The 24,033-nt window shown below is 52.4% G+C and overlaps 1 protein-coding gene across 1 annotated transcript in view; it reads right to left on the bottom strand.

Moving 5' to 3' along the window:
• Positions 1–8,120: 8,120 nt before the first annotated feature.
• LOC122391436 (discoidin domain-containing receptor 2-like) overlaps positions 8,121–24,033 on the bottom strand; it is a gene marked incomplete at its 5' end in the record, with an annotated part of 34,430 nt that continues 18,517 nt past the window's right edge. Inside the window, 4 exons of the mRNA XM_043385339.1 lie at positions 8,121–8,978; positions 13,461–13,610; positions 15,181–15,322; positions 21,960–22,052. Coding sequence (XP_043241274.1) covers positions 8,823–8,978; positions 13,461–13,610; positions 15,181–15,322; positions 21,960–22,052 — 541 coding nt within the window. The remainder of the gene's footprint in view (positions 8,979–13,460; positions 13,611–15,180; positions 15,323–21,959; positions 22,053–24,033) is intronic.

Here is a 24,033-nt window from a genome sequence, read left to right as displayed (position 1 = left end):
AATCAAAGACATGTAAACATGTCTTGCATCAATCGATTTGAGCCAGAGTAAAGATTGGCACTTATGTAAACAATCTTGACACTGGAGGAAGCTTGAGTGGGTAATCAATGTAGATGAAGAAGGGATTCCACTCTCCATTCATCCCAAAACAACACACAACGTGACACTTATCCCCAATAAATCTCGTGTAATTTGCCACACAACACTTGTGGTAGCACTCATTCCGTAATTACACCAATCACTTACCTCTCAGTAGCCATCCAGTCGCTGTCAAATAACCGCGGATTAGCTCTCTCCTCGGTCTCGGATTTCTTCCTCTCTCTTTGACGCCTCGTCTGGGTGCCGACGACTGGAGTCTGTCCGTCGGCGCCGACGGGGAGGGCGCCGTCTTTGTGTCCGCCGCGTCGAGTCCGACGGACGGCGACAGAGGCGGCATTGTTGGGATGGCCGCCGCGCCGACGGCCGTGTCCGGTCCCCGGATGGCCGAGGAACCGTTCTCTGCTGCCCGCTGTCCGCTGTTCGTTGTCCGTTGTCCGTTGTCCGCTGTGTGCAGTCCGATGTCCGCAGTCCGCTAACCGTTGCCTTCTGTCCGCTGTTCCTTGCATGCCGTCCGTTGTCTGCTCCCCCCGTTGTCCGTTGTCCGCTGTCTGCCACAAAAAAGTGTCCGCCACCTCACCCAAACGAGGTAAGGGGGTATACCGAGGAGGCTGGGTGTTGGATTGTGATTTGCATCTAATTGATATTATAAAAGAGGGTGAATATTAAAGAACGTTCTCAGCACTTCCCAAATGATAACACTCTACCATATGGACATGCTTTGATGCGTTACAAACGTTTCGATGCTGGTCAGCACTCAGCCCGATGAAGACAAGCCAAACATTAAACATACTTCAGAACTGGCTATATTTTGACACGCATGTCATATATCGACACCTTCTTTTTTAAACCCCACATTTGTTCTCCGGTGAATTTCAGACAAGTTGGTTAGAGACCTTCAAAAAAGGTACAATCACTCGATTTTTCTCAAGTTTGTCTGTCTTGGCAGATAAAGCAATACCAGAACAGGCCTACGAACACACATATTTGATCAGGATCGGACGATTGGACACTTTTAAAAGGACATCTTTCGTGCCTCCCGGAAATTCACGGGAGAGCAGATGTGGGGTTAAAAAAGGTGTCGATATGTGCGCGGCACGTTCTATTCAATTTCAATCATCCATCTCAGACCATTCAACATTCACTGATCTGTGACAGATGTGCACGGGTCCAATTTACGACATACCAGGGGTGTTTTCAATGCAGCGCAGCTCACCCTGCCACGAGCAGAGCGCTCGTTTGTACGCGGAAGCCATCGCCACATGTCACGTGCCCGTCGAATGGCCTCGGTGACCGTTCAGACTCTGCGGTGCTCTTTTTACTCAGCCAAACGGCGAACAATGAGTGCCGCAGCAACTACAGGGCACAAAATACGACTCTGAAAATGCCTCGCGCAGAAAACACGCCGCCGGGATGATTCGGTATTCGGGCGGCGCGCCCCCGGCTCGTGTCGGCGCGAGTTAGAGGAGCCGGCCGGAGTTGATTGCGATTTGTTCTCATCGGCGCTCCCTGGCTCCCCGGCGCACGCTCCGATGGTTCATTTAAGTGAGAGGCGCTGGATGCAAGGATGGGAGGGAAGAAGGAACTCCTGGAGCCTGGAGGCGATTAGCGAAATGTTATGTGGTGGATTTGGTTGTTGCAACCGTTTGCTCTCATGTTGGTGGCGCCTGGTTACAGAATTGATGAGCTACATAATTTGACTCCACTATCGACAAATTTTAGGTATCTACATACTCTGATCGGCTCATCCAGTTGTGCTCTATAGGCTGAATTACCCCAACAGCTAAGCTCCCTCAAACGAATTCATTTCCCTTCACCCTTGAGGAGGTTAGGGGGATTTTCCCAAGTGGATCTACTCCTCGTAATTCGAACATTCTGTATGATAACTAAAAACAACCATAAGCGAGCGTTTCGTCGTTTTGGTAGGCTGACTTTTCAGCCACACCATTCCTTGGCATTCCATCGGATTTCTCTTCCCGCCTGTCCCCTAAATCTGAATTTGACACGTCGTCTCATATTTTTGTCAGCGTCGAGTAGGCGGTATCAATTTATGGCCGGCCGCGTGTGAGTGTAAATCACAGCGAGTGGTGATGGATGCTAGCGGGTGACGCAGCGAGCTGACATCCGTCACAGTCGGCCGAGCGCGGGCTGACATCTCTCACACCAGATACAGCAAGCTGACATCTCTCACAGACGGCAGAGTGAGCTGACATCTCTCACAGACGGTACAACAAGCTGACTTCTCTCACGGAGGGCAGAGAACGAGCTGAAATCTCTCACAGACGGCAGATAGTGAGCTGACATCTCTCACAGTCGGTAGAGAACAGGCTGACATCTCTCACACCAGATACAGCGAGCTGACATCTCTCACGGAGGGCAGAGAGCAGGCTGACATCTCTCACATCCATACAGCGAGCGGAGATATCGCACACCCAACACAGTGAGCCAACATTTCTCACAGACGGTACAGGACGAGCGGACGTCCTTCAAAGACGGCACAGAGAGCGAGCTGACATCCCTCACGCTCGACACATCGAGCTGAGTGAGATTTTTCACACCCGACACAACAAACTGAGATATCTCACATGATGGCCAAGAAGCATCAGCAAACATCTCTCACGCAGGGCACAACCACCTGACATCTATCTGATCAGTCACAAGACCCAGCAAGCTGACATCCTTCACAGAGGCGTTGCGGCGACCTGACATCTCTCACACCCGACACAGCGAGATAATAATCTCACACCCGACACAACGAGCTGACATCTCTCACAGCTTCCGACACAGAGCTCTGACATTACTTACATCAGATACAGCGACCTGACATCTCTCACATCCACCCGACACAGCGAGTTGACATCTGCCTCACCAGTCTCCCTCCAGAGTATCCGTGACCGAGTGTCTGACATTTTGCCATGTTTCACAGGTCTCGAGCCTGTTTGACCTGAGTTAACTAATGCAAATGTCTAAACGTCACACGTCACCCAAATGTCATCAGCCTGACGAGCCAGCACAGCTTCCGTGCCGAATCGTTAAGATCTCCGCCTGGAGAAGTCATCCGGAACTTAATTAAAAGAGACTATCCATAGCTGAGAGGTGGGAGACGGTTTTATGGGGAGTCTCTGGGAGAAATTCGCCGGATGGTTTGCTAATTTGGTGGTTGGGTGATACCAAGTTTGGCTCACAATATGATTTGGCTGAGGCGAGCCGGCTCATGAAGTAGCACAGTCAATAGTCGTACATACCAGAGAATCAACGAATGGTTTGTCTAGGGATGAATCTCCCAGCTTTGGCTCCGTTTGTCGTAAAAATCTGTGCATTTCCCTCATTCTCATTCCTCCACTGAAGAAGTGTGCCTTGTGACAGCCTGGCGCTACGTTCATACCCAGGCAGCTCTGTGTCTCTGGGCCGTCTCACTGCTGTGATGGATGGGTGCGACTCCGTCCTTGGACACGGCGTCAGGCATCGCTGCCAGGCCGGACACGCTGCATCTCTCTGGCTGAGTGGCTGTCGGCTGAGGCAGCCCGCGTCGGGCAGGTCGCGCCTCACAAACGCTGAAAACGGGAGCTCTCCGGAATACATCTTGATTGTTTATTTGATTCAATAATTGCATTTCGCGCACCAACCCCTCGCACTAGTTGGCTCCTGTCGTGATCGATGGTATCAGATAGGTAGCACTGTGGGCTGCTATGTCTGCTTTCGGTGTATATCGCCTAACATCCACCGTTTACATTTAGGTGTATCGTCCAGCCTCCCCTGTTCGCAGCCTGGGTGTATCTCTGGTCGGTCCTTCCCCATTCGGCGGGTATGTATCGGTCGTGCGGTGGCCATGTATCGCCCGACTGCCGTGCGGTGGATAGGTAATACACCGCACATGTAGGTATATGTATCGCCCGAACGGCAGTGTCTGTTGGTGACAGCGTGCGCGGTGCAGGGCGGTCGATCGCTCATCTGGGCCAGCCACCGAGCCAGGTCCAATATGCGGAAGGTCTGTGCGTGCCGATGGATATGTGTATGTATATCCAGCGACCGCGGTACAGCCCCAACACGCTCTGTTATTGGAACACTGGGCGAGATTGCCCGCCACAGCACCCACTCAACGTAGAAAATTGCCCCATATACCTGAGCGTTGTGGGCTGCGCCAGATACGCCATAAGACGCCCGGTTGATCACAGCACCAGCCGGGCGGGATATATGACATCGTCACCGAGAATAGGTAGGAGTGCCTGGAGCAGCATCTGATGACCTGCAGGCGGGAGGGTCACTGCGGGAATAGAATAGCCCCAGAACTGAGCCATGGGTGACTCAAGGACCATTTCTGGCAGATCCCAGGTCACTAGCCGCCCGTTCGTCTCAGATTCTAATGATCCCTCAACGGTCTGAGCTCTGAAGTCGTGATAAATGTAACTTCCTGACTTTGGGGCGTCCACCACCACAGTATAGGCGTGTCATCCAATCCCTTCCCGTCCCGTTCTCTCCCCTCCCCGCTCCTGTCGTTACGAGGCGCCCACAAAAAGCTCCCACAAAAACGCAAAGCGCCTTTAAATTTGTAATTGTCGCTGCCGGGGCGTGGAATGCGGAGCATCGCTGGGAGCTGGGCGTGGGGTGTCGCGCGGCGCGGGGTGCACGGAGGGGTGATTTACACCCGCGCAGGGTGACAGCGGCGCGCTCGCGGTCTTTGTCCCCCCGGGACACCCCGCAGGTGGACCGCTGCGCCGAGGACCCCCCGGTGGACAATTACTGGTCCGGAGCGGGCGGTCAGCTTTGGACCGACACCGGACGACAGACGGCTGAATGCTGACCGGTCCGGGGGCAGATGGGCTTTGTGACCGGACTGGACTAGCGCGGGTGGAGGGAGGACTGAATGACAGTCAACAGGCCGTCGGCAGGGTTAGAGGAACATTGCCTGCAGCTGGGTTAGCTATAGTTTACAGATACATCGGGGGAGGGGGAGGGGGCAACACATTGTCATCAAACCCCGGAATGGGCCCCGAACACTCTCCATTGTCCATATTTCATACTAACCGTTGTTTTTTGTCTATACAATACCTCATAAGTCAGTTCAAAAGAAATTGTTCTGATACATCTGAGTAGGATGCAACGTCGAGCCATCTCATCAATTGGGTATGTGGGCTTGGATACGTTGTGAGGAACTGGGCTTAAATTAAATGGGCTTGAATTGACATGTGGAAATTGTTGGTTGTCGGCCGGTGCAGGCCTTATAAAGATCATGAGGGCGAGCGAATCCACATATCAATCAGTTCATGTGCGGAAATGATATAGCCGAATCAATTAGTCGGGAATATTTCATCGATACAACAAATTAATGAACAATGGTCTCATTTTGTCGTCTATGTAGTTGTATAATGGGACATTAAATTACAAGGTGACGCCTGCTTATCACCAGTTCATAAAACTTGCGCAGATGATTCAACCGGACCATTTCATCATTCTGAGCGGTGGTCTCTTGCATGTCCTCAAATAACCGTCGGCACACTGCCTCTCTACTGATGTGTCTGATGCCATTAAACTCTGGGCGCGTCTTTTTCGCCTCACATTACGCGTGAATCCGCCCCTATCTTGTCACTATATGGAGACACAAATCGGCCCCAGCGCCAGATAATGGAGACACTAAGCCGGCGACGACGTAGGCTCAGCCACGACCAGAGTTATAGCGCAATCCATTCGCCGGAACGGCCGTGATCATATCAAATCAAATCAGTCCTGGGCCGGGTCGGGCGCGACGGGTCCAGGCCGGCCCGAGGCGAGGGAGAGTCCTTCTCTCCTGCCGCGGGCTCGCGCAGGCACGCACAAGCCCCGCCACCGTCCGGCAGTCCCCCAGGGCCCGGTCGATGGCTTCATTGAAAACAAATTGCAGCTTTGCGGCGGAAGGGCTGCTAGAAGGGTTTGGGGAGGTTAGAGCCACGTTAGTGTTGTGTTTATGGGACGGAAGCCGTGGGACTGATTTGATAGGAATGAAAAGAAAAGAAAAAGGTGCCTGATGGTCCCGGTATATACTATGCAGATATGTTTGGGCCCTCGACTTATATGACTGATAAAGAGAAGCAGTTTTTCACCACTTCACTGTCACCGTCTCATGCTAGAAATAGCCACACTGCCGTCACATATTCATCCTCCTTTTCTCATTAATTAATACAAAGACGTGGCAACTTCGAAGTTGATTAAAAGCGGCAGCCCGCGGCCGCCGACCGGCCGTCATCAGGTCTGGAAGAATGACGCAGTACGGGCTGGAGAATCCGCCACCGCCACCGGAGACAGAAATCCACCCAGCGCCAGACGTCGCGCGCGCGTCACCCTGAAAAGCTCTCAGCTTAAAAGTGCTGAAGTGTTTGCCACTTTGTGAAATCATTTTGCCCGTCCAGAGTCAGAGGAAATGGTATTTGCAGTGATTAAATTTCAAAAGCCGGATATATTTTAGCACGATTAACGTGAAAAAAAATAAACAAAAGATTGGTTGAGAGGATTCTCAAAGGCGTAACAATCTTAGCAAATAAGATAAAAGGCCTAGCAATCGTAACAAATAAAATGCTGACATAAACTAATGATAAATTCGGCAACCAATCAACTACCTACATAATCAATGCCAATGTACACAAAGGTATAAATGTGCAACAGCGTGCCTTGTGTACCGTTTACGGCTTAGCAAACATCATATAGACCTCTTTATGTACATCTCGGTAACATTCCTAGATCTATGGACATCACACACATGTTTGCAATCGCTTTTTAACCCGCGCCCTGCTGGGGGGGGTGTTTGAATACCCCCCCCTGTGGTTTTTCGCGAATATCTCAAAAACGGCGGCGCGGAGCGCCGCCGTTTTTGGTACACCTTATCATACATCAATTCTACACATGTTGTGAAAATTTCAGACCAAGGTCATTCAAGGTCAGGTCACCAGGTCACTTGAAGTGACCTCACCTCATAAAAAGTTTCAATGTCTGTCATAGCTACACCGAGTGACCGATCGCTTTGAAACTTTCAGCGATTGCTAAGAGCAATAGCATGTACGAAATGTGTATCTCAGAATTTTGATATCGATGACCTAAGGTCAGGTCAATTTTGCGACCTCCCCATTATAAGTCAATGGGAGAAAATTGAAATGCGCCTCTTTTGGACAAAAGACATTATAAACACTCCCAAACACCGAATTACAAGTGGTTTAGACACACTGAACATGAAAATGGTGTCCGTGACCCTTGTTTATGCCCTGAGGTCATCTTAGGTCACGAATGGTATCTAACAGTTTTTCGCAAATAACTTTTGATAGAGGCATGCTAGAGCGATGAAAACGCCTTAGATGTGTTCAGCCCGACGATACGGATCGACTGATATGCAACATGACCCTTTCCGGTCAGGTCATGACCTTGACCTGAGGTCAAATTTTCAAGTTGACCTTTCAAGGTCAACTTGTAGTTCATTCGATGCGTCTTGACGAGAGGAACACAATGCCGGTAAAAGTAAGCTCGTAAAATGCTTGGGTCAAAAGTTATTGCAGAAAAACTGTTTCCGAAAAAATCGGCTATTTTTGCAGTTTTTGCCCCCTGCAGGCAAAACCGTTGACGTTAGGTCAAATCTGGGAGAATTACTCAGAAAGGGCTTTAATAGGGCTATCGAATGCGCTTTTCCGCGGCGCTGTAGCTCTATTGGTTCTCGAGTTATGCGTCGGCTTCTTGGAAATTTTCGACATTCAACCTGGAAATCGGCGAAATTTTGCCTTCAATGACCTCTGGTGACCTGACCTTTGACCTGACCAAAAAATTGACCGAAGTGATTTCGTCATTATTTTTGACGCTCTTTCGAACGCCGCCTTCCGCGTATCGCTACGTGGCCCAGGAGCCGAGTTACAAGGGGGGGTGTTCAAACACCCCCCCCCCCCAGCAGGGCGTGGAAATCCAGGACCCCCAGCCGGGCGCGGGTTAAGGAAATCGGGACCTACAATGCACGCAGTTACACGATTGGAAATTAACTGGTCCTGGAAGTGTATATCAAAGCACATACAGTATCGCATGGATATGTTTATTAATAATCACAGTTCAGCATATAAAATGACACAGGCACTAAAAGCAATCTCATTCAGCTCTTGCCAATTGTATGAAGCACGGTGGTACACGTAGAAACACTATCAAACTGTACAAAGAACAGGCAGCGGTTCGGTGCACGTCAAGTTCAGTTCACGCCAGTTTCTCAATTGCCCATATTTGCTTGGGCTTCGTCAATCACCATTTCGGCGTTCGTTTCCGCACAAGCTCACGATCTTGTCGTCCCAACGCAGGCCCTCATCCCGATCAGGCCCTCAGTTCTGCTCACGGGGTCACTGGTTCTTGACATGACTCCTGACCCTGACGCGACCCAGACATCGCCTGAGGCGACCCAAGGCGTCAGATGTCCCGTGCCCGCCCCAACATCGAGGAGCACATCCCGGTCACCACGGGGCTTTGTCCGTTCACCTCCGGTCAGTTGGGCTCCAGCATCGCTCGTTTAGGCGTCTGGCGGGTTGGCAGGGGCTCGTGAAGTCGCCTGGGGCGCGTCCCATGCAATGACTAGCAGCCTCGGGACTCGTCCCAGTCGTATTGCCCACCGATATATCACAGAAGGATGGCGCCACCTCTGGCCGTGCACGGTTCTCGGCGCGCGAGTAAGCACCGGCGAGGGTCCCCTCCCTAACGGGGCGGGCCCTGGCATCTCGTGACTACGCGCGACCGAATCACGAGCCGTTCTCGTTCCGGTAGCCGAGGTTCTTCCGCTGCAGGAACAGGTGGATCTCGCGGAAGTTTGGCCGGTCCATCGGGTCTCGGCGCCAGCACTCGAGCATCAGGTCGTAGATTTCTCTCGGACAATCGTGCGGCTGGGGCAGGAACACCTGCAACACAAGGGAAGCGAGCTGTCACACTTCAGGTGGCACGTCAATTGTCACATGTCTGGCCATCCATGGTAAGGGGAGGAGTTGTACTTACAACTGACAACGCAACACACACGTCCATTGTTCACGAGTCACCGGTTTGACCTGTACGAAAAGAACGTAACAGAAGTTACTTCGAATGAGGGAGCTACTACTTTAGCGATATTACTCCATCTGCGGGAGACCCGTGCCACCTGAGCACTGTCACCGTTCGGAAAACGAGGAATTCATCTTCTGGGCGATTTAATACCGTAAGAGCCTCCCACACCATTCCGTGTGCGTTCATTTCGCCGCAGCGCGGTCACGCCACGACGCCACCCGGGCGGCGGCGGCGCCTCGTAAAGTCGCGGACGGCGCTCTTTACAGGCGGTCCGCCGGCCGGCCGAGACGTCTTCGTCCAGCCATCCCGCGCACGGCAAACACCGCCGCCGACCTGGGCAAACAGGCGACGACACGCTCCGGCGGAGGCATTACCGGCTCGGCGCCCGGGAACAAACACGATACACCGCCTCTTCCCCGGCCGATAGCCGCGCGAGACGAGGTGCCATCCAACAACGGTCCGGGACGAGGGAGACGGTCTCCAAGGACCGGGCCGCAGACACGCGCGAGGGGAGCCGCCGACCGCAGACAGGGGAGAGGCCGACGCAGCTCCCAGGAGAGTCTCTGCCCTCTCAGGTGGCGATATCGCGCCGACGGGTCAGCTCACATTACGAGGGGTCAGAGCGGCTATCGCCGGCGGCAGGGGTCTCCAGCGCCGGGTCGGTGGGTGTCAGAGGTGTCAGAGGTGTCGGAGGTGTCGTGTGTCATATCTGTAGGACGACAATGGACCAGGTGGGGGCGCTAAGTGCACCGCTGCCCGTGGGAGCTACCGTGGGACGTGCTGAATCTTAGATGAGGCGCGCCAGAACCAATGTGACCTGTTCATTAATCGTCCCCGCGCTGATACGGAAAATATTGACGACGACAGTCGGCTGACGAGTCTTGTGACAAGATTATCCACAGGGACACCCGGCGATAGCCCTGGACATCTTCCACCTTCCACCAACCGCTGCTAGCCGACACCCTGTATCGTCGGCTACCTGAGCCGGCAGCGCGGCAGTGTTTGGATCGCTGGTAATTCGATACATCAATGGGCCATTACCGGTGGCTGGTGCTAATGACGACAGGGCGATAATTCACAGCCCGTGCCGCCACTGCCGACAGCACCGGCCTGGCGGGTCTAGAAGGCCAGCGGAATGCATTAGCTGCATGGTGTAACTACTGCGCACGCATGCGGCACTGATGCTTGCCATTGCCATACCAGCGGTGCCGGAATCGAAGTGAGAGAAGTTGGATGCCATTAAATCGGAAGCAGAAGGTCCCAGCACGCGCGACATGCGTAGTTTCCCATTATGTTGAGCCCTTATGTATCATAACGTTTTCATGACCACTATTTCAATTAACTGCAACGGGTCAAAAACACCTATCCAATCTAACGCATCAGATAGGTATCTATAGAAATAATCCATCTCATGATGTCATCCTCCGCCCGTGACAACACAAAGCCTCAGGGATATCTGAAACGGGCAGCTGCAGTACGCGTGCCGGCTTAAAAATGGCAGGCCAATAATGAGATATCACACCACCAGTTATCCTTGGCTCAGGGTCCACTGCCAGAAGATTCGGCCGCGATACGCGTGCGAAGGCCGGCGTCGTGCGAGTCTTCCGCGGCGTCCAACTCATCAAAGAACTCCGTGGAGCGTGAAAACGGAGCTGGATAAGTTTCAAAACACCTCATTCAAACACCCACGTATAGCGCGTCTTAGCTACCCTGTTGCTGTCTACCTCACACCAGTGGAACTGGTATGAACGCACTATCAGCCGTCAGGCTTAAAAACTTCCAAACGCTAAAGCCTAAAGGTAACACAAAAACAAAGAGCTCTTCTTCACAGGTAAATACATGCATCGTACAAATACGTAGGGTCTAAAGACCTGTCAAATATGTCGTTAGTCGTTACACGTGCCTCCATTATAGATCCGCTGCCCATCACTTGTGAAGAAACCAACGCACTTCCATTCAGTACATCGCTTCGCCTTTGTACCAACATGCAGCGTTTGCCGCTTTGCACCGTTTTGGCCTCCGCTGTCCGTGCGTCGCTTTCGTCGCGGTCGATAGACCGGACCAGACCAGACCGGATCGAGGACCGGGGACCGGGGACCGGGGCCGGTGCCGATAGCTCAGTTGGTCTGGTCCCCATGGGACACACTGCCGCCCCGGTACCGACACGGCAAAGGCTCCACTGGCAGCTGGCGCCATACGAGCCACCGCCAGTCAGGAGGGCCATGAAGGGAGCGGTTAGCTGCAGATCTCGACGAATGCAGTCACATTTATCCACATTACTTTCCAATATTTATTCCCCGGTGGGCGCTCTGTTGTACAAAATGAATGAAAGCTCTCCAAGAAAAGACTCCCCACATCCACGTCTCTGTTTCTTTCATCGCATTCGCGAACCTGCAGCCATTGCTGCAAATGATCAGGGTTGATTCATATCCGAGAAATGGCTAGCTGGGGGCAGTGGGGCAGCCAGTACTTGATAGAGCCTTCAATTTTTATGCAGTTTTGTATAAAACTTCGAACACATCCAAACGTGTCTGGAACCGAAGTCGCCTAGCTTTGTTTCGCCCTCGCTCTCTCGATTTCCTTCTGATCCGCAGCCCTCCAGGTGGTAACGATTATCGACCAGTTTTGCGGCCGGCCACAAACCCTCTCGAGCGAACCCACGGGAGGCTAACCCGCCCCGGCGTCTTTATCCCGTTAGTTCTCGGGCCGGGCTGGGCCGAGCGCTAATGCATTGTTCCATCAATGCCGCCGGTATACAAATATCATTAGGCGCGCGCCCCTGTCGTTACCGGCTCCCCGGTCCCGGCGGCGGCCATATCAAATCAGCTGAGGCGCCCCGACGGCCCCGACGCTCCCCTGTCGAGCCGCCGACGGCCCGCGGCCCGTGTCGCCGGACAGAATCTCCATAATTTTGTTTTATGTGGTGGTGGCAGCGCTGCGATGGCGAGAGAGACGGTCTCTTGGGGCCGGGGTGCGCGACCGGCCATCTGGACAGGGCTCGCCGGGCCCAGCAGCAGCGGTGGTGGCTCTCGGGAGGTCCCCGGGCTGCGCCGTGCCCGGTGGAAGCGCCATATGTGCAGTGCGCGGCTAGCACTGCCGACTGCTGAATGTGCTGTTCATGTCACTCGTACCGTCCCATGTTGTACAGCCGTTGTCGTGGTGTGTCGTGCCCAGCTGCGCTGTTCGTGAGGCCCCCTTCCGTACCCACTGTTTGGCACCGCAGCACTGAACATTAACTGTCCAACGTGGAAGAATTGTTGCCTCTACCCCAGGCTCCGGGCGGCGACCCAAGCCACTCATTGAAGTTGTTCCGTGACCTGAACACCGTCTCTACTATTCTCAGACATTGCCGCTCTGTCAACGTGAATCAGCTCGTAGAAAATGTCTGACATTAAGCTATTTGATGACTATGCACTGCAGACTGTCATCACAATTTGTTCTACACATTGCGTTCGTCATTTTGGACGGAATCATTTCTTCAACGACCATCGGCTTAATTTGTGTGTAAAATGATGTCACACTGCATATTCAGGCGACTTTGTAGTTAGTACGCATTTCAAATAAATCAGACAACTCTTGACTAGCAAATTTACGGCAGAGGAGTTATGACGCGGCTCTGTCCCGCTTAGATAACTCTCGGCTCTCTGTGCCGCCGTGAATCGCTCTGTCGCGCGGCCTGGCTCGCCTCCAGGCCTCCGTCATGGCGCATCGGCCCACGGAGCGAGGCTCGATTTGATACGAGCTCTCACCGGGACGGGATCAGCCGGTAGTTGGACCGAGCCAAGTGGGGGCGGCACTGGAGAACGATAAAAACGCACAGCGGCACCGCCGAATGGAGAGAAACCTTTTAGCCGTCGCGCTGAATGCCGTCAGAAATGGTAGCCCGGGGCGCTGTCAGGCAACTTTGAGCGCCCGTGGGAGTGCGGAAGAGCAACAAGCAGGCGTCTGGCAGATGACAGGGAAAGTGCCGCCAACGATAGTCGGCATAAAATTCCCGGCTCGTGTGGTAATAAAGTGACACCGGCCGCCGTAATCGGATATCATACGCACACCTCGTTCAATGCAAGAGCACTTCGCGAGAGAAAAGGCTGTCGTACAGAAGAGAGCCGTTCCCCCTTGCCAAACACCGGTAACAAGAAACGCAGGTGCAAGTCATATGCTGCGATAATGTATAAACTTCTCTGAAAGTTTCTGTGAGCTCTACGAGTCCCACAAAAACAGCAACAACACCAAACAAAACAACAACAACCGAGTTATCGTCGTAGGTGCCTCCAGTCCCACCAGTATAGTCTGCGATATAGTTTGCATCGGCGCTGTCTATTCTCCACATATGTTTTTCTCACCTGCTGTGCGTCGTTGTGGTAGAGTCTCGCCAGTGCCTCGATGACCCGTTCATCGGACAGCTCCTCGTACGGCTGCTGTCGGGCGTAGGTGAGCACCTCCCACAGGGTCACCGCGAACGACCACACGTCCGACTTGGTGGTGAATTTACCCTGCCGAGAGACGGGAGAGTGAGAAACACATTGCCAGAAGTAGGTGTTGGGAAGTACTAGTCACCGGCAGAGTCGGAATGAGGAGACTGGGGAGCTGCACACTGCACAGTGACTGGTTATACGGTCAATTACATTATCAGTCTTGATTTCATAATTTCTGAAGGAAAGTTATTTTACATAGAAACACAACTGCTCCCAATGTCAGGCCAGGCTATACTTTGGGACATGCACTTGCATACACCAGCTCGGGCGATCATCTTCACTACGTCATTGTCACGATGGCGAATGAGAAATGCTTCAGCAAATACTACTCGACCATACGAGCGGCGTCTGCATGCCTGGTATAACTCACGAAAATAATGACTGGATGATCGTCAACAAGAGTAATAGCTGTCGTTGGCAGCACAATGGTTGAAGACCATTGTTCTAGTAATTCCGTATTGATTAGTGGTCTAAGAGACAAATATGTAAACACAATTATGTTTCATTCAAGCAGGCTACCAATAACCCGCACGATTCCATGCCTCGGTGTCCGCATACCTCAGTCCAACGTATATTGACATTCTGTGTCTGCTGTCTCTGCGCAGTTGACTAATAGCGTGCTGCCGGGCGCTGATGGCAGTAGCAGCCCGGGAGACCGGCGCCGGACCATTACAATGCCCCAGTGACCGGTCAGCAGTACCGTACCGCCGGCAACTGACATACCGGCGCACTCCGGCCGCTACAGACGGCCTCCATTAGGTGATTTCGCCCTCACTAAGCACCGATTCGGCTCATCGACTGCCAGCAGGCGCCGCCGAAGTGGGCGGCCCGCTTCCCGTTGGCAGTCACGTCTCCATAATGGTAACCTACTGCCGGATAGGTCCCGCTCCAATAGAGTTGTTCGTTCTGGCCACGACTGCGCCGAGTATCGCCTCGCATGCGCCACGCGGCGAACACGGAGCGATATTCTTCCAAACTGCCGACCGGCCTGTCGAAGGCTGCCAAATGTGTGGTCGACTTATCTGCGTCGGCCGCAGTCTGGCGAGCCGACCAGCGTCTGTTCCGACGGCTATAAAATACCGGGAATGAGCCCCTCGGACGGCCCGCGGACCTAGTGGGGCTGTTAGCACCTCCGGCGCGCCACGCAGGCAATTTGCAATCGATAAAGTCGTTGACCCGTGCTCGGCGCGCGGAAAAAACAGCCCCGACGGCCATAGTGCGCCGTTATGGCCGATATCTATGGAGGAGCGGTTAGAGCGGCAGCTGGCTCGGATGACGTATGGGAATAATGACGTCACACGAGTCGTGTAATGGAACGGCCTGCACCAATGGCCTGCCATTTCCGGAAAAAGGGTGAGTGGGGAACCGGAAATGGTGGCGATATTTTGTCACTGGGCGCGGAAATGCAGAAACTTGGAGAGCATGTGTCGTGCAAACGAAGAGCTGGAGCTGGTGTCTTTCGCTTTGTTTGATGATGTCTTATGTAGGAAATACAAACAAACATTACTAGCTGCAAGTGCAACACATTATTGATGAGTTATGTAGGTCCCATCGTCTAACAATGAAACGCAGTGGTGGTGACACTCACCAAGAAGATGGACTCCCAGGCCATCCAGCGTATGGGCAGCATAGCCCGGCCCTCGATCTTGTAGTAGTCGTTGGCGTAGACACTCCTACTCATGCCGAAGTCGGAGATTTTGACCAGATGACCGCGGCCAACAAGGCAGTTCCTGCAGGAGAGACGGTGAGGTTAGGCTTCATTCGGAATATCATAGAATGTGCTATGCTCTGTCTGAATTACGGATAGAAGTTGACTGTAACTATAGGTTTAACAGCCATCTTTGAAAAGGTCATTCTCATTACCCGGGCTAAATATGCTCTACCCGCCATCGTGTATCTGCTGGGTGTCGATTTTTCCGTTCTGGGCACCCTATCAGCCGGTCGTCAGCGGTCCTTTGTACCCGCCCGACCGACCGCGGCTGTACCGGAGCGCTGAAGAGGCCATCGATGCGGCACCGTTCCCCGGCCCATTGTGCAGCTGCCAGCGCCGACACCCTCCCCTAGGCAGCGCCGTGAACACCCGCCTCTACCCCGGAGAAAGACGTGACCCTGGGGGAGGAGTGGGCTCCTCTCCTGGAGAGCTGGGCGCCTCTCTGGGTACCAGGAGAAGCCTGATGAGCGCCCTGGTCTTCGGTCGACCATCGAACGATAGCAGGGACACCAGAGGTGTCGAGGCGGCCTTTGATGGAGCGATGTGCGCTCACCCCACGGCCTGGACGGTATTCAGTGCTGGACAGGGGCAGGGTGGATAGATAAGAGGGCGGTTGATGGCTGGATAGATGGAGTGACGGGTCGCGCACGTTTTTACAGCTGGAGGATCGCAGAGATTGAGAGGTGCATAAGCCCGGTGTTACTGGGGAGGGCAGGACTGAACAGTGAGGACTCGGACGGCCGAGGATGGATGAGAGGGACGCATATAAGAGTGCTGGGAGGAGGAGTTGACACAGCGGTGACGGGACGTGTGTTTTGTGTGTGCAGAGGGGAACGGCCCGGCCCGGTCTGCGCTCGCGCGCTTGTTTTGGTAGCCGACGGCGGCCGCTTGTTTTGGACGTCACGGATGAAGACCGATGTCTGGCAGTGATATATACGAGCGGCCCGGCAGACTGCAGCCAATGGTGATTTAGATTCCAGTCAAGTGGTATTGATTCAGTGCCCGTTGCGTGCTGTTAGTGCAATGCTGGGCGGCTCCGTCAAAGCTCGAGGTCGAAAAGCGGTGACAAATTGATTCGAACAATACCTCTGGTCAATAGCAATAGCAAAAGGGTAGCGGTTGTGATAAATCTGTTCTGCGTAAGAGTCGGCATTCATCGTGGCAAATGGCAAGACCTGCATGCACCAACACTCAACAATCCACAAATCCTCACCAAGCATCCGCACACTGAAAATAAATTAACACTCGCGTGCCGGTGACACGAAAAAAAGCACCAATGAGAGGCGTTTTGGTAGGGTGTAACACAACTCAACTGTGTAACTGTGGGGTGTAACGCCGAAGAATGGTGCAATTACTCGGTGTTCAAAATCAACACCGACAATTAACACCAATGCCACCTCAGACCAACCGACGCTACGGATAAATAACACCACCATTTGGTATCAACACCCCGTGACAGAGACGTTATATCGCATACGCCACACAATGGTGTAGTTCCCAGTTCATTGATCTCTAAACGGTGTTACTAGCACCGTTACCATGGATCGGATATGGCCTTGGATTCAAGGTCAGCCGGCCGCCGGCCAGCGCGAGAGGCTGCGCGTGCACATGCGTAAATTCAAATGAACGGCGGCGTGTTGATTCGCGCTTCAGTTTGAGTCGAGTGATGCGGGGCTGTGTGGGGACTGGAGGTGGTGTGAGATTTATGGCTGCGGAGTCGGAGTCGGAGTCGGAGTCGGAGTCGGTCGGAGTCGACAGTTGTGACCGGAGTCGGAGTCGGAGTCGGAGTCGCTTTTAGAAACCCGATCCGGAGTCGGAGTCGGAGTCACCGAAAATCTGTCGACTCCGCAGCCCTGCTAGGTCTGCGGAGTCGGAGTCGGGAGTTGGAGTCAGTCGGAGTCGACAATTCTGCCCGGAGTCGGAGTCGGAGTCGGAGCTGGTTTTTGAAAGCCGGAGTCGGAGTCGGAGTCGGAGTCGCCGAAAATCCATCGACTCCGTAGCCCTGTGTGAGATAAATAAGTGATAAATAAGTGTGATAAATAAGTGTGATAAATAAGTGTGATAAATAAGTGTGATAAATAAGTGTGAGATAAATGTCTGGTCTGGTATGTTGTCAGCAGAGTCCGGTGACCACCCGTGCACTTGAGAAAGCGCCACTCACAGTTGCCGCAATTTTTGTTAATAACATTTGTTTATTGCTCGTCTCGGACGTTACAAAATAAATTGTCTTTATTTAAGGAATGCTTTGCTTTGTATGGGGTCTAGGCAAGCCACAGTATACCCATATGGACTTGTCACATATGTTCACACAGACCCATGCACACGTATATTATATATATATATATATATATATATATATATATATATATATATATATATATATATATATATATATATATATATATATATATATATATATATATATATATATATATATATATTAATTCATCGAGCTGCAGCTACACCAAACACCGGTGTATCTCCTTCACAACACCGGAAGAGGGTGTACCCAATTGGCTACTAACACCACACATTGGTGTAAGGGTATTTGTTTTGTACCCGTAAGGAAGGTGCAAATTAATGGTGTAGCACCTTTTTATGGTGTAAAGACGTCGTGTAGCACCACAAACTGGTGTACTTACAGTGATTTAACGCCATACGCCAGTGTATGTGCCTGGTGTTACACCAGGATTCAGTGTATGCTTACACCAAAGCTTGGTGTTGAAACTACACCTGTGCAGGTGCTCAAAAACGGTGGGGTGTAAACATTTCCAAAAAAGGTGTAAACACCAGGAGCGGGTGTGAATTTATTTTCAGTGTGCAGCTTTTCGAGCGGAAAGCGTGAAATGTTGAGTGTTGACCTGCAGCCGCCGTCGGCGCCGAGCCGGTGATATCTGGAGCTGCGGCTCCGCGGGGTGGGCCACCCTGCTGCGATAACGCGACACCCAGACCAACGCCGGAGCTTCCATAACACATATGCATTCCATTAGACCTTTTCCTCGTCCCAGAGATGATGATCGCTGGCAATTTCCTGGCGACAGCGCGAGCCACCCGGCGCTGGCTCGTCCGTAGCCGAGAGCTCGCGGATATTTCAGGGGAATGGTAAAAATAGACCGGTGATACCGAAAGCAGGCACTGGATTTGGTGCTCTGGTGATGCCTCAAACACAGCATAGAACAGGTGGAAGAGCATTTTATATCCGTCACTAGGTATGCTTTTGTGAGTGAGAACGCTTCGCGTTTCGCGTTTCAGCCGCATCGATAATTGGACGTTAGGCATAACATTTGTATAAAGAAGTTTTAAGCTATGCTAGCTTTATGGTAGCAATTTATTTCATTCGACTCAATAAAACATCACATGTACCTAACAAATATTTTTGCTTTTGTCCTAAATTAGTTTGCTTAAAATGGGCACTGTCTTGAAACACTGTAAGATTATATCTTAGTGACCAGCTGCATAAATAGGGGTCTCTGAAAATGACTTTCAATGACCCTGTAAATTCCATTAAAGAGCACGACATGCAGGCTTATCATGTGATCATGCATATATCCAGGGATCACCATTCCATTATTTTTCTTGCACAACCTCTCCAAAGCATCCGCTCCATCTAGTTTATATGAGCCATGCCGCTAAATCTGCAATGATGTCTACATTTACTCACAGCACATCCCATTATGTCATGCAAAGACATGAAACTAGCTTGTATGAGCCATTCATGAATAATCCCGGGGCGTAACCCGAGCCCCTGGGCGGCTTTGCGCCTGATCCGGATCTCCTGGGTGGTGACAGTATACGGAACTGCTGCTGAATTAGCCCCAGGGCACGTGTCGAGCTGCGTGGACGAGATCAGGACGGGGAGGAGGGACGCTGGGGCACGGGCATATGGTGTCGCTGGTCACGTCAGGGATCAGGTCACGGTGAGGTTCATCGAAACTTTAGAGCTACAAGGTGTGAAAAATATAGCAATGCCTCTTTAAGGAATTTAGCAGGAGTGTTTTCATTGAGATGATTTTGAGTTCCAATAGCACTGCAGCATGCCAGACAGTGGATTTGTTTGCCAGTGGTGCAATACAATAACGAGCGAGGTTATAAATGAATGTGTGCAATGATATGGATCATATAATTGTGTATAGAGTGTGGACAATTACACGATAGGGTCAGAGGTAAACTAGGTAAGAGGGCAATCGCTCAGCTCAATCCTGCCCCGGAGCAGCCATCACTGCTGTTCCCGAGCTCGAGGGATCAGCAGGGTCACTCAGTCAACGACAGCCGCAGGGTGGAAGCATCTGTCCAGAGCTGTTAGCGGCACGGCACAGCTCTGAAACGTTCAGTTTCATTGTCGTGATCGTATGGGATCACGCGTGTCAGCTTCGTGCGCTGTTGGGCAATTCGCATGGCGCATTAGCGGTTCATTGGTCTTGTTTCGTGCACGCTGAGGCGGGTATCAGTTCAGTTTATTGATAGTTTGACATGTTGCACGCTCAGCTATGAAACATTTAGGTGGTGCGTGGCCCGTAGACTTTTACAGCATTTTTACAATACTTATCCAATTAAGCGAGACGTCGAAATTTAAAATATAAAGTGGCGAGCATGACACGCAACGTGCAAGGCAAGCACCTGCCAGCCAACTGCCTTAGGAAATGATAACTAATGGCCACGTTAAGTCATTAGCCTGTCGGGTGGGTGAGGTCAGAGCGACAGGTCATTACTTCAACCGGCCACCCGTCGTGGCAAGAACATTTTTCTCGACTACAATTGGAGGTGATGTTTTCAAAGCATCATGCAATTTAGTATGATCACGCACGCTGTTAGTTGAAGTCGCTTATTTGCTGCAAAAAAGCTAGGCTTCGAAGACTTAACTTCTTTGCAATTGAATAATAGGTAAACACTAAACACGCTGGTCATAGAGTCAGATAAAACAGCAATTGTTTCTTACTGAAAACCATGCACAATTTATCCTCGGCATCTCACGAGATGCAGCATGGAATGGTTCAGCTAATCCCGAACTCCATGAGTCGGTTCCAGACTGCTGTCGTCATCCCGCGGGCCGTCTGACGTGCAATTAGACCGCCGACAGCGTGCCGCTTCAGATGAATGGCCCGACCGCGGTCGACCACTCATTTGCCGCTCGGCCATTGATCGTCAATACCCCATCTGCATGCTCCCCCGCCGCTCCGACCTCCAACTCGAGCCGGCCGCCGACTTCGTCGAACTGGGCCGTCGAGGGCCGACGCGCCGACCGTCCGCGCGGCACCGGCGACGCGCCGCGACCGACGGAGGGAGGGAGGGACGGCCTGAGTAAACTGTGTGGGGACGCACCAGACCGTGGCAGGGGGATGAAAGGATCGACGGGCCCGGCGCCGGCGGGCACCAGAACTGATGCAGAGATTGGGGACCGATTGGAGACGCGCCCGGCAGGCTATCTGCATCCCGCCGCGAGGAAGGGAATCTCAGCGTCACATGTCGAGCGGTGTCTGATCCGGGGCAGTGATTTGGCCCGCAGCGACACAAGCTATCGCAGGCGAATTAACAAACAAGCGACCGTGTGGATGCGAATGATAAAGGTTCCCGGGATTGATCTTGACATCCAGCTTGCAAAATAACAGTGCCGTTGCAAGGCGTGCTCTAAAATTGGCCCGGGATCAAATGTCGCCGGAAGCTTTAGCATCAATATGACGTCTGTGCCAGCGAAGATCAAGGCACGTCACGTTCTGTGTGTCTAAGTAGATCCCGGGTGTGGCTGGGTTTAGTTATCAGCTGCTGGACCTAAGTGGTGGCTTATGAAGATAAAATAAAAATAAACAAATACCCCACCACATCTGTGGTATGCAGAACAATTTTCCCGGACCGGAAGACACCATATTAACTGGTTTATGTTCGTCGTCGTTGTTTTTTCCGTTGCAGAACTTCATAAACTTTCAGTAGCTGTCCGGTAGGAATTCTCGGTCCATTTTCCGTGCGCTGTTTGCGGCATACCTGGCGCGCGCCGGTGGCCGGTTAGAGGGCGGCGGCACGCCCCAGCGCGGCGCCATTGATCCGCGAGCTGAGCGGCCTGAGCGACCGGACCGCGTGACGTGTGGACGGGGTGCGGGTGCAGCCCTCACGCAGCCTACCGACCCCAGCGCACGGGGACAAACGCACGGCCACACGCGGGCAGCGCCGACCGCCGGCGCTACATACGAGCTCACTCACGCACTCGGGGAAAATTTCGTGTGGCTTACAAACATATCCGAAAGGTTTATCCTATAGAAAATTGATAAGCTAATCGATGCCTTCAGAAATATATGTTATGACTAGCTGCAGACGGCGTGATCGACTCAAATGCTTCCGAATAAGAATGATATGTGGTGGCTGTCCTAAAGTTTTACTACAAACAATAGTTTAGGTATATCACACGCAAGAAAATAGAAATGATCAAATATCATCACATCAAAACGCGTGAAAACCCCTCGTTGGTCAATAGCATGCACAGAGAATACCAGCTCCAACTCAGCCATCCGGCTTCCGGATTTAGACCGCAAAACGCTGCATTTTCTAGCGTGCAGCGCCTGTCAGTTTGGAAACTATCGACTAGTCCGGCTAAGCCTGCGGCGTTGTTCGGGGTTCGCTGGAGCTGGTCGTCTCAGCAGGGCTGGGTACTCCATCAGAACTCTCACCTGGTGGCTAAGTCGCGGTGCACAAAGTTGAGGGACTCCAGATATTTCATGCCGGAGGAGATTTGAGTGGCCATATAAATCAAGCTTCCATAGCTGAAACAGACGACAAAAATATCATCAAAAACGCCACGGCCAGATTGAGTTTCTGGTCGTAAATCATGATAAACGGCTGTGGCGCAGAGGTGATGTATGCTGCTATTACCGGTGTTGCTCTGCGCCGGGCCGGGGCAGCGCGCGCGCGCGGCACACCAGAGCGATCGGCGCGGCTGAGGGGCGGCAACAGATGATGGGCGAAAATTAGACCCGCGCCGCCGACCAGAAAAAGAGGAAGAAACAGCGCGGGAATAACAGAAAATGGAGGCGGGGTAGAGAATGGATGGGAGGGGGAAGAATGAGAGAATGGAAGGAAGGAGGATGAAAGCCACATACAAAGTTATCGCTAAAAATGTTGATTGTGGACACAAGCACGTTTTGGTAATGGGGACTGACGAACAAAAGATGAAAGAAACAGACTGTGACATCTGTTGAGCATCATATAGCACGAACTGTCAGCCGAATATGCATGGACATACATCTGACACAGGCGCCGACCGGTGGCATCACATTCCATTGCATCACTTCCTGCCGTTTGGCCGGTATCGATATGCACTGAGTCATGGTCAATCACACCGCGCCGGCAGCGTTGCATCAGAGCTGTCACAAATACGGCCGGCATTAATCAGACCGCCGCGCGGCTCGCCATCGCGCGGCACTGGAATGCTGTCTGACTCGTGCTTCTGTAGCGGCGCCGCCCGCTCCGATCACACATAGCCGGGCGCGGGCAGTGTTTGCTTCTGTAATAGCGGGCCCGGCCGCGGTGCCGCCGACACACCAGCGCGCCCGGCACGGGCAACCCTTCCGAACGGTCAATAGCACTCCTTTCCTCCACCCCCGGGCACACACAGACCGACACACGCATGGGAAGACAATGGACGCCCATCAGCGTCCATCCCGGCCGGTAATATAACGCCCGGGGGCAATCGGGAGGGCCGCGGTCGGGTCGAGTGTCTGTCGGCGGCAGGAGCTCACCCACGGCCCCATTCATGTCAACGTGACACGTGTCTGCTCCTGCACGACCGAGCTTTATGGTTAGTGGAGAGAAGTGTCTGCCAAATGTGGCCGCGGGTATCAATCGACTGATTTAGAGCTGCTCTGAATTGGAGCGGTAGACGGCACAGAAATACTGCAGGGACACGAGAGTGCTGAGATATAACTGGGAGAAGTCAATGTGTATGCATTTATGCATACCAAAGGATGGTCGGTCGTGTGTTCTGTGTAGCTGTGAGCGCGATATTTTACTTGTAATGTAAAAATGTAGCAACAGCATATGCCTACCTACTAGCTCAACCAACATATAGATTAGAATTTTAATCACTGCAGACAGCAGTGTTACCATCCCAGTGTACCTAGCAAACATTTTTTCAGCACATCGAAAGCGGCTAAAAGCGTGTCTAAGCATCACCAGCTGCGCCAACCACTGCCGTTTGCTCAAACCCCATTACTCATATCCCTCAGTATGACAGAGAGCCTCATACAGTTCCTTCTTCTTACCACCAGCCGTCCTAGATGCCTCAAACGCGCGTCGTCTGATGGGTGCGTCCCGCCGACTGATGGGACGTCCCACCGACCGATGGCGCGTCCATAGACGGCCGGATCGGCGTCCGACGGCCAAAGTTGCGAAATATGGACCATCGAACGCCACGAGTCACACCCAACTTGGAGTGAGGCGCCCGCCTTGGGTCACCAGCATTAGCCCTTTGACCTCGCCGGACTGCGCCAGTCGCTCGCCATGTGAATGAGGAGACCTCGTCTCTGGCGCGTAAAACTCTGTCGATGGATGTAGTTCCAGAATATTTGAGTTGTAGGGCGGCTATAAGGTGAACTTGAGCGGAATTATTTGGTTTGATTCACTTGAAAAAGGATTGAAACGATTTGTTCTTATTTCTGATGCTAATAACAGAAAATGGAACTGGATAGAAGTTGACCTTAATCTTGTTAAAGCATTGAAGTGAGCTGGTGACCTTCAATTCCAGAT

The sequence above is a fragment of the Amphibalanus amphitrite genome, unplaced genomic scaffold, assembly GCF_019059575.1.
Source record: "Amphibalanus amphitrite isolate SeventyFive unplaced genomic scaffold, NRLGWU_Aamphi_draft 000437F_arrow, whole genome shotgun sequence".
In the NCBI taxonomy this organism is placed as follows: domain Eukaryota; kingdom Metazoa; phylum Arthropoda; class Thecostraca; order Balanomorpha; family Balanidae; genus Amphibalanus; species Amphibalanus amphitrite.
Note: the sequence above shows the minus strand (reverse complement) of the source record. Positions and strands in the feature narration are given on the sequence as shown.